Source organism: Varroa destructor, unplaced genomic scaffold, assembly GCF_002443255.2.
Source record: "Varroa destructor unplaced genomic scaffold, Vdes_3.0 BEIS01000001.1, whole genome shotgun sequence".
Taxonomy (NCBI): domain Eukaryota; kingdom Metazoa; phylum Arthropoda; class Arachnida; order Mesostigmata; family Varroidae; genus Varroa; species Varroa destructor.
In genome coordinates, this window is record NW_019211454.1 from 69085306 (window position 1) to 69097361 (window position 12056).

At 36.2% G+C, this 12056-nt stretch overlaps 1 protein-coding gene across 1 annotated transcript in view; it reads right to left on the reverse strand.

The window, feature by feature from the left end:
• The window catches only part of LOC147759027 (uncharacterized), an 8364-nt gene extending 6236 nt beyond the window's left edge, over window positions 1–2128 (reverse strand). The window contains exon 1 of the mRNA XM_086985868.1: window positions 1984–2128. Within this exon, the coding sequence (XP_086841994.1) occupies window positions 1984–2128 (145 nt within the window). The remainder of the gene's footprint in view (window positions 1–1983) is intronic.
• Window positions 2129–12056: the final 9928 nt, after the last annotated feature.

Genomic DNA, 12056 nt, shown 5'->3' on the forward strand with positions numbered 1-12056 from the left:
ACTAGTCGAACGACGAAGCGAATTCGATAGGCTTGCCTCGTCGGTAGAAGTAAATAAAATAAAAGGACGCAATTAGGGTCGGTGACGTCAGGCCATCTTCAAATGCCAGCGGTTAAATTCTGTCCTAACATGCTAGCCTTAATTGTAATTGTAAAAATGGGGAGTAGCTGAAACATTTTACCGAGCTGTTGAACTCGATGATGCAAACAGGCGAATCCGTAAAAATGTTTTGGTGAGTAGTTAAGAATAAAGGAAACATTCAAATACAACGCCGCTTCTTTATACCGTGAATATTTGTACTACTTTCTGCTAATCTCCACTGTCACCAGGATTTACCGATTGACATTTTCGATGCTTTTTGGCTTTAAGGGAGCAGTTATTTTTTAGTTAGAAAGGCATACGAAGTGACTCGGCTTCTTGACGCTCTGCTTTTCGGATAACGTCTTTCTATTCTTTTCTGTTGGCTAGCTTCCTGATAATAAATTGGTATTTTAATACGATAGATGTATTTACCTATATCCCATAGCCATTCGTCTCAGCGGTTCCTGATGAATTCCGTATGGAAATAATAGAAAATATATCCTAATGTCTTTCTTTTACAAAAATTGAAAATGTTGGAAACATTTTTCTGTAAAAGCTTCGCTGTCATACGCTATCAATGGTTTACGCTGTCAATGGAAAACAACGTACTCGTTCTAATTACTTGCATATATGTTTTTGAAGCTTTTCAGTAGTTGTATATCTATTATTTGCCTATTGTTTCTTTGAATCAGTTGATGTAGACCATCACCTGGCCTTTATTTTAAAGTTTTGATGCTCAGGTACTTCAGACAGGTGAGCTTAACACTTCCAGAAATCTTCAACAAATTCCAGCGACCGTGTGATTGGCCTCGAAAAACAAATAATTACTAATTGGCTATAGACACTAAACAAGTTTGTCTGTGTCACCGATAAAGAAAGTTGTTTCGTCTAAAGTTAAAATCGATTGATAAAACTAATGGTCTTCCGAAATTAGTCCGTTAACTGAACATTTTTTCAGAGACACGACGATCAGAGCCGTACAGGCCGGACAAGAATAATAACTCTTAAATAGATTTGAAGAACTCTCCATTTTTCTATCGAAAAATTGTTTCATTAGTGAAATAAAAATTTTTTACGCATTTAAGGTGTTTCTTATAGAATTTGGGTGGGATAGACAGGCCGTTGAGAGAGCCGGAATACGTTCTTGAGCAAACTGCATAGCTTTTGTATCAATTATGGACTATCGTTGCATTCCACTTCCCGTTAAAGTTCAGAAGCATAGGTATATATAGCATAGCTATACTATGAAGTTCTCCAAAAGCTCTACAGAATTATTGGTTGCACTCGTTTGTGCACATGATGAAGAAAACTTACCAAATAAGGATCTAGACTAGAAGTAACGTTGTTTCACGTGCACTTTCGCTTGTTTGTTACATATATAGTGAGAGCGGGAAACTCCAATGAAGAAAGATTGCCCTGGTGAACGACCACCGACGTACGATACATAAGGTATGCTGAAGTATCAACCGAAATGGCCAATGCACCGGTGTACAAGCAACACGCCGCACACGTAAAGCACGCTGCCTTATAAATGCAACTGACAGCGAGAATACTGTAGATATAATCGCCATGACGCTCTACCAACAGCTTCGAAAACTTGGTAACGTACCGCAGTGATCCGCATAATACGTTAACGTCCATGGGAAACGTTTTCGATGTTCTTCTTCAAGTTATTGTCCTACGCGTTTTTGACGCACTCAACAATTGAAACAACCTTACTAAAAATATAAGAAAATTGTTATAGCTAACACATTCGAGTCTGTCATTCGCGTTTGAACTATTGTTCAAAAATAGTTTATTTTTTAGCTGAAAAACTACAACTGATATTCGCAGGCCAACAATTGCGTACTAAGAAAAAGGAATTATTAATCACTGTGACCAATGAGAGTCCCAGCCATAAACCGCCGATGAGACCCATCACTTTGGTGACACTCAACGCTGGAATGAAGTGCATCACGTCGACATTTCGAGACGTCATCAGAAGAACGAGCTTAATATAATACTCGCCTTCCTCTATTCGATCAAACACCTGCGAATAGACAGTCATAAACTAAGGGTACGCTCTTATCACCTCCGGCAAACCCTGTCTAACAGGGCTAACCAATTTTTATTGAAGATAGTACTTATAATTTATGAGTGCTGCGCTATGACACAAGTATGTATAATACGATTCTATTATAATACGATTCTAATTTGAATTAGTACCTAAGCCCGTTTCAGATAGGATTATAACACCTTTGAGTAGGCCTGTTTAGCATCGTAGACGATGTTGTGGCATGCCTTGCCGCAGAGTTCAATGCACGTCCTGTACGCAATGTAACCTGTTAACAACAATCGCGTTATGAACAGAAATTTGCATTTCGTAAAATAAAGGGCTATGGCATTTCTTTCGTCACCGTCATAATGATGGCAAACGTTTCGCCCGCATTGGGTCTTGCAGTATAATTTTGGGCTTTAAAGGTATCGTATACAAACGAAACACAACGAATTCCGTTCTAATATTCTGCTAAGCTGTTACAAGCGAACTTAAACGGAATTCAAAACTGAATAACTTTTAAACTGCGCGTCGCCCGCAGACGAAGTTTGGTCGGTTAATATTTCGTAGAAAAAAAACATTTTTCAATCTTAAAAATCAGCACTCAACGATTAAATTTTCATTCCTTAAAGATCATAGGAATGCAGAAATTCAGCGATTTTTTTTTTTAAATTAGCCCAAAGGGCTTTAAGCGGTGCGAACGCTTCGGGGAGCAAATATTGTAGTGTTGAAGACCAGCGAGCAGTTAGTTAACCAGTTGTTGGAACCCAAAAACAAAAATGTACGCCACAATCGAAAAGGCGTCTCACGAAGGCAAAGCTTGAAGTCTAAGGGCTCTGTCGGTCATTTCACATGTTACCGAATTATAATCTAAATAGTGAAAGTTAGGTAAAAAGTGAGTTCTCCATGAATGGGTACGGTGCATTCTGCAAAATAGCAAACTTTAATCAGCGAAAAACCGCCTGGACATTGGACGACGAGCCAAGGATTAATGCCGGAAAAGGATTGGCCGAGAGGATAGTATCGTCCTAGAAAGAAATCGAGCTTGATAGTAGTGTCGAGAAGGTTCGGACTTAATGTAATGGTGCTATATGCAGTGGGGTAAGGAGCGTCTATTACAGTCAGAAAATGAAACAATGAATGCAACCCATTATTTCAATTCAATTTATTCTCAGCTCGGGGTCCACGATGTGAGCGCTAAGGACGGGCAAATTCTCAAATAGGTACTCGGTTTTAACGATGTAGAGACAAGTTAAAATACACAGTTAGGTTTTCTATTATCGCTTTCTTAACTTGGCTCTTATAGTTTCGAAAACAATGATGCATTTTTTTTTAATGACTATTTCTATTACATTATTTTGATGTTAGTTCTCTCAGTTACCTTCCAATGACCTCACACCAATTAACAATACTTATGACGCCGTATGGCCAATTGAAACAAACACTGTAATTTATTATCTATGTGAAATAGAGTAGAAAAGGATTCCATTTTTGCAGTCCTGAAAGCATTGCTGGATGCGGCGAAAGCAAGAAAGCGGATATCAGTCCGTCGTTCGAAACTAGTTTATAGATAGAGGCAAAGATAGGCCTTTGTTATAACTTAGAAAACATACCTGCTTAGTGAGGATCGATCTAAGTTGCTTTTGGCGGGGCCACTGGACGTAGTCAGTACACGTTGACGATCTTACGCTTGACCATGAAAAACATTAATTGATGTCAATTAATCTCAATATGTTTCCGTACACGACGGCTAGGCTCTTACGTAAGGGTTCTATTTGGACTACTTCTGTTGGGTGAAAGCTTCTCAGCACCCGTATCCGATGATTACCCATGACGCAGTGGCGTTAACCACCCATGCACTTCGAAAATAACTAACGTAGTTTCAATTCAATCCATGTCTACCCCGATATACTTTTCGGTATAACTTTTCTAAAAAAAAAAAGCTATGCTTTTAATTTTTCTTTTTCTTAAATAAACCAAAGCAAAGTAACACGAAGAAATTTTCAGCGACGATTGAAAAAGGACACCAACAACTACGATCACAACAATCTGTTCATAACCTAATCGTCTGGAAATTGCTATCATTAGCTATCGTTAGCTTTTGCCTTTTGAAGGCCGTATATTTCACATATAGAAAGATCCGTATAGGAATATGTGTAGAGAATGCAAATGAAAAAGATCTGAAATCGATAGAAACAGCAGCTCGTTAGGGGGCTTGAAATGAGCATTATATGCAAATATTCTAGACGGCTTCAGAAGCAGGATGCAAATATCGCGAGCGTGTGAGAGATCACAACTTTTTAATCTAAAAGTAAGTTTAAAAGCTACTGTAATTTCGTATACATGATAGATATAACACTACATTTTAACCTTTATCTTCCAAATCATTAACGTAACATAAATAAATAACATTGGGCGTTTGCTTTAATTTGAGTGGTATCCGAATCAAATCCAAATGCTCTAAAGTTATGACTGCATTTAGGTTCTTGTAAATTACTAGCAGAACAAGTATCATGTTTTTGATTCGGTTTATATTTTTACTGTCGTTGGTAGATGACGTTACAACCAATCTTGGTCGATTCTTTTTTGCCATAAAAAAAACGAAACGGGATCAACAGAAACGACAGTGTGCAAAACACTGCTATAACTACGTATTAGTCCAAGGGCCGATTCTGTCCAGCTAGTTAGCTAGCTGGTTCGTCCGCTCTGAGACGCCTCCTCAGAGGCACAGACTCTTTGTGGGTCGCCCGAGTTCTGAAAAAGGTTCTGCGCGGAGCAAGAATCCATCTGAGCAAATACATTTTCGCCTAGAAAAAAGTTAGCTTTTTTTACGATGTCTAACGCTAACTTAGGTGCTGCTAAATCTTCTTTCGTAACAACCTTCGTAAGTAGCTTCTTTCATATTTTTTCACGTTCAAAAACAACACTGAGGCGCCGTTTAAGAGCAACACGACTGCCCACCAGCATCGTTCGCGCGATTATTCCTTATCAATCTTTAAACTTGCATTGAAATCGAAAGATGGGATCCGTTCGTTAGCAAGTAACTAGTGAGTCGTGAATAAATGTCTATTATCTACAGTAATGTCTGTCAAGACGTTTCATTTTTGAAGATCTAATATAGTATAATTTATGAACATAAAAGAAACGTAGTACTTGCTGAACATAAGTGGGTTTTGATGAACGATTTACATGGACGTCTCACGGGTCCAGTTTAATGTGAAACACATGTATTTCGGCAGAGATGCATACGATATTGAAATAGAGTTCTTTTCTAGATAGAACTCGACGAAATAAAACGTCGGATTTGACACTCCGAATTGGAAATGGGGTTTCTGACGAAATAGCCACGTCTGCTAGGTTTCCAGATGTCCTAACAGTTTCCATGACTTGTTCACGCCACTTTGGTGCCTTCAGATCGACCTAGGGGTGCACACTTTGGAGCTATTTAGCTCTAAACCGAATAATTAACAGTAGATAGTTTGCCTTGTAGTCAAAAAAGTAATAATAGCAACACTTTGGATTAATATTACAACAGCTACTTATGAAATCTTCAATCCAAATATAAAAAAACGTAACGTATAATGAGATGATTGTGCAACCCATTTTTTACTACTTTTTTTTTTACTTTTAGGGAAATTTTACTTCAAACTTCTTTCGATCGATCCAGTTAGTGGTACACATGGAGATGCCAGGATACTTCAAGGTACCATGACCTTGTGTCTTTAGATCAATGGCTGTCGGTACCGCCGATAATTCTTGAAAGGAGTTTTGAAGCAGTGACCGAATTTTATGACAGCTGCAAATGTGTTTAATGTGGTAGTTTATATATATATATATATATTTCTAAAATTAATCTAAAGCTAATCCTAATATGCGTATTCCCAGGCATATATAATTTTTGTGACACCGTAGTTCATCGGAAGATCAAATTTTGGACTATTTGGAGTATTCGTCTATATACTTGTGAGAATCGTAATATCAAGATATCCTTCTGATGAAAATGATCACAGGAGATCATTATCCTAAGTTTTTTAGGCATTATTGCAGGCTGTTTTATTACAATAAGCAGAACAAAATCTCATAGAAGTAATTCAAAGAAAAATTCAACGCATCATGTTTTTATGATCAATAACATTAGCAAGAAAATTTGAATTCCTTCGAAAATACAATCTCTACACTTCCAAAAGTCTACGCGTGTATATCTTTGTACTATAATTTAAAGTTTGTCTTGTACTTTCAACAAGCCGAGTGCTGCGATAATTAGTTAAGTTAAATCGAAATTCAAACATTTATTTGTATAAGAGCACAAACTAATTTTTAACAAGTCTGTTTTATATAACCGCCTAATTACATTTATATGTTTTAATTATAGAAAAACTTGAACAAGTTAAATACATATACTTGTACAAGCAGGTTAACTCACCTTGACTAAGTTCCACATCTGGAATACGTAGACTAAGCTAAGGAGACAGAAAGACAAAATTCGCACTCAGTTCACCATTGGCCTGGCTTGAAATTATACTGTGGGCCGTGTGTACGGTATTACGTATCACAGTTAGGAAACTCGGCTCAGAATACATTCATTAAAGATATCAGGCTCAGTCCTACTAGTCAATCTATGTGGTTTTATGCATTCTACTAACAATAGGGCCTATTTTTACCTATCAAGATATGGGCGGAACCTTAACGAACCTAAAAAATGATGTAATAATCTAATATGACGCGTCCGATCTATACCTGCAGCTAATCAGTATAAAGCTTTTATCGATTCTGAATTGAATACACTTTTTGAGCATCAGATAGTACAAGCGTGTGGACTTCGGGTCGTTACTAAGCAAAACAAAATATTAGCCTTATTTCAAAGAATGGTGGAAGAAGAAATGACCTTATAGTTCGGTAATAATTAAGTCCACGGGTAAAGGTAGTCAGTCTTTATCATTAAAGATTTAGGGAACTTAAATTCGCTAGTTATGAGAAAAACAACACAGATGTTAACGTATGCCTTTTAGAACAGAGTTACTCAGAATCATTAGACTAGAAAGTGGTGGGCGCTTTCTGCTAATTAAACTTAACTGAAAATTTCAAAATTAGAATAAAACTGCAAAAAGCAACAAAAAAATCAAAGAGATACCTGACTTCTTATTAAAACAATTATTAGAATGCAGTGCATTTTAAATAACGTTAGATGATTTTACGTTACATAATTAAACAGGTAATTGATTGAATCTATTGCGCTTTAGCCCAAGTCATCGAACATTTTTTAATTAACATAAATTTAATAAAAAAAAAACAAGAATACAGCCACGATACGAACAAATTTAGTCAATTGATATAGTCTTCAACGTTCACAATTAAAATAATGAGCTTAAAAGAAAAACAATCCTTCAAATTAAGTTTATGGAAATGATCAACTATCAATGAAACAAAGGTTATGTTTTGTTAAGATGCCTTTTGTTAATATTGCATAATTGCAAAAATATTGCATAATGTATACCAATGCTCGATAACAGATACTATATTAAAGTTTAGCAATAATTTAACTAAATTTATTTATGAGTTGAAAAATATTTCAGCATTAGGCTTTGCTGAAATACCTAAGTGAATTACAGAGGAAAACGAAAGCCTTGCTTACATTGTACGAGTTCTCTGTAGAGCAAGATACTTTTAAAAAGGTACTAGCGGAAATTAACTAAAGGACAATACCTTTAAACAATTAACAAAAATTAATAGCCTACCTCAATATACTCAAAAATTAACTTGATTAATTAATTCATACTTCAACCCAGGCAGGGCAACCGGATAAATTTAGTTGTCGAATGCCACAAACGCCTACAGGGCCAAGTAGAAAGCGGGTGGGGTCTTTTTGGCAATGACAATAGCAGTAAGCAATAGCACACTACTCAGTTGAGTCATCCATTTTACCACCAATAAATGACCGTGAAGAAGAGGTCAATCTTTATAAGTATTTAGGAATAACATACTAATCTCTAAATAGAACGTCCAAGGGAATATAAGAGCCAATTGTATTTTATTACACGAATTAAAAACGTATGGTCAGCTGATTTTCGCAACCAAGTCTACTCTCGTTGACATTAATCGATGCATTATATATATATATATATATATATATATATATATATATATATATATATATAGCATATCCCTATTTAAAGTCAATCGTAAGATAGATAGATAGATAGATAGACGAACTCTTATAAGTCTCCAAAGAAAAAAGGCCCTACGAAATATTTTCAGGCTGCGATACGTGCAAAGAATTTCCACCATTTAAAAAACTCTGCATTTTTATGGTTTCTGAATTTTTATAGAGCGGTAACTTAGAGAAATTACACAAAGGTCTATAGACAACTACTCTAATGAGGTAATGGCTAGACTTTTGTCTAGCCATTACCTCATTAGAGTAGTCACTAATCGAAGCTTAGAAACCTATGGGTTTGTAAATACCGAGTTGTCCCGAACTTTGCATGCAACTATATATTCCTTCAACAGCGCAAAAGCCCATTTTTAAACAATAACTGCTTTTTTTCTTTATGACTCAATTAAATATGCACATATCCAACAACATCAAACAGTTAGTAAGAAGCTGCCGGAGAAGCGACGGGGAATATCGGCGGAGCTTGGCAATTAAAATTTTCTATTGAACGAGTAAAAAGTTACAACCACCGAAGTTCATTACTGTCCTAACAGGAAAAGAGGAAAAAGGCCATGGCATGTTTGCACACTGACCTCAAAATAAGACTATTTCCTGCTAGACTAAATACCGAATATATCGGTGGAATAAAGGGCCATTCCTTCATACTATGATAAGGAAAAAAACAGCGGTTAGAAATGGGAAGGAACGTGGACTGGCTTAAAGAGAGACAGTTCCCAAACGTGCAAAAAAATAGACATGACCACCTTATCCTGATAAGCTCTCATAAGATAATGCGAACAGTACTACCGAAACTTACAAGCAGCTGAACAAAACGTTGTGGTTCTGTGTCTTTTCATCTAGGGCGACCTTTAGCTAGGCCAACAGCGAAGGATGAGTTTCACACTCAGGCCTTAATTTCAGGCCGTTCAGTATAAAATCTAATGTAGTAAATTCTTGACTTTTGAACTTTTTTCATAAACTTAGCTTGATTTAAGTTGAAGCTTGCGCCATTATAATCTATGACTTGTTGCTAATCAAATGCTGACCTATTTATTTTCCTGCACTACAAATCTAATGTACGAGAGCCTATAAAAGCTTAAAGTGCAAATTCAACATGACGAGATCACTTGAGATCTGAACAATTTTCTTATTAAACAGTTTTCGAGGTTTCGAAAAAAATAGTAGTCTGAACAACTGTAATGTAACTTTAACTGTTACTTTTGTGTTTCAATTTATTCTGGGCGTGTGTTAAGTCGAGCGTTGTCTTCGAGTAGGAGTGCCTTGTCTCTGTTAACTAATCTAATGTGGATATCTTTTCCTCCAATTGTGCACAGTAAACTTCAGCTGAATAAACGAATGAAAATTCATGCCGCTATAGCATATAACATCTAATTAGGACACCATATAAACATCATAAATTCTTTCATCTGTGCATTTGTTCTAAAGTGATGTTCTGTCGGTTGAGTTGTGTCCGCCCCCCGTTTAGCAGCACCATAACAGTAAAAGATTCATTTTCCGTTGCAAGTTATAATTCGGTATGAAAAAGCGTGTCATAGTTATAACGTAAAAGCTCTATGTTTTGAGTTTTACGTAGAATATCACCGTTAGCCATTCCATCAGACGACTGGCTTTCAACACGAAACGAAGCGGGTCTATGCCCGGTTCGCACCGATGTCACAATGTGTCCTTCGTAAAACGTGAAACCAGACAAAAGGCAAGCGTCTCCACATCTGTTGATTATATCAGCTCAAATCACCTGTTGTTTCCATTGTACTAGTTTGACCGAGGTGAACGGGTATAGCATGTTTACCTACACCGAGTAGCACGCAATAGCATAGAAATGCTAACTCCCATGCACTTTAAGGTGAATCGGATTGCATCACGGTACTTTACTCTTCGTCAATTGCCTTCGCAAATTGCTTTTCACAAGATTCATCTTCTCTTCACGATTTCTTTCCCGAAATCTCCTTTGACCGAACGGATTACGGTTGTTTTAGTAATAAAACCTTAACCACGTACAAGGCTTATACGACGAGCTATCTCTGCCACTGTGGTTCCAAGATTAAACTCATCCTTGTAATCTAGTCGAATTTTTTGATTATCCGTCTCCAAAGAGCCAAAATGACGATATTCAAATGAGAGATTTCAGATTTAAAAAAAAATACCAAGTGCATCTCAAATATTAAAAAAAAAAAGTATAGAAATGTCGCACCTTGTAAAGTTTTGTTAGATTAGTATCTAATTATTTAATCAGAAATTCATATTTCTTATTGAAGAACGACCTAATATTGGGTCGTCAAAAAAAATATTGCTTACTTTTCTAGCTATAGTCACATATTTCAAGTATCATAAGTCATACGAATTGGTCTTAGTGTCCACCAGCTTGTTTTAACAGTAGTAGTACCTGATACTAACACTCTTGTAATAGACGTGAATAACCTGAGGATGGTCCTGTCGCTTTTATCCTGGAAATTTCAATGTGAGAAACGTTTCCCTTAGTGGTGAATGAATTATGGAAAAGTTGATAAAATTACTGCGCAATTAAGCAAAATCGATATTTATGTAGCCATGACATCCCTAAGGAATCAAACACCCACTATTAAACCCTTAAATAATTTAAAGAAAGCTGGCTAGAAAAAGAAGTTCAGTATTTGGGTGCCAGACAGTTGTCGCAGAATAATATACTCGACCGTGTATTCATAGGGCGAAACTCTATAGAAGCGTAGTGAAATCAAGCCATTTCTAAAGCAACCGGTTATGGGTGGTAATATGTCCACCTCATACGACCATGAAATGTAGATAAAAAAAAAAAATGTCTCCACAATCTGCGGCAAAGCTAGGACTGTTTTATGGGGTTAGACAAGAACTATGTATTATTAATTGCTATCGCCTAGTAGATCGATTGATTCGAGCAACTACCATCAGCAACAGACAAGATTACAAGATAACAATCACCTGAAAAAAAATCAACCGAAACTAGTAAACAGGAAAGGCGTCATCTTCCACCATTATTATGCCGGACTATCAACTTTAGTTTTCCGACAAAGCTCGAGAAAACTTGAAACTTTCCTAATGGTGTTAACTTAGTTTCAATGGAGAAATGCAAAAACTACTTGTTTTCATTTCTGGTCCAGAAAAAACAAAAGTTCTACAATGATGAAATTTTGGTATTCCCAGCAAAATGGCAGAAAATCATCCATTAAATGGTAAGTATTTAATTTAGTAATATTATGCTGAAATGAAAAAATTGCCTTAACTTTGGCTTAAAAACGGTCAACACTTTTTCGACAACCTAACATGTGAACCATGTGGGTAAACGGCCAAACAATACGTAAATGCTTTTGTGCGTACCCCTTAAAATGTTTGATTGATTCAATTGTATATGCATTTATTACTTAATTATCGAGGATACTTTTGTTGAATCTGGAAAGCCATTTACAGAATTAACTATCTGTAATAATAACTAACTTCGTTAAGCATGTCGGTCCCTTTAAAGAATAGAGAGCAGCAATTTTTATTGGATTTTCACAGTATGCCTTATGTATTCGCAGTTTTTTAAATATGCCAAAAAAACCTTCGTTTTTGAAGAAGGCAACATTACAGCACAAACGTTGACTCTGAAAATAATGTTAGTGCAATAACCCCATATTAAAATATTATATATAAAAGGCACTTTGACAGAGTTATAAGAGAACCAATAAATTGTAAGTATAGATGTTTTTCGTTTGTTCCCGTTCTCTAAACCAATGTCTTTTCCGTTTACTTCGTAAAAAAAAACACAAAAAAAGA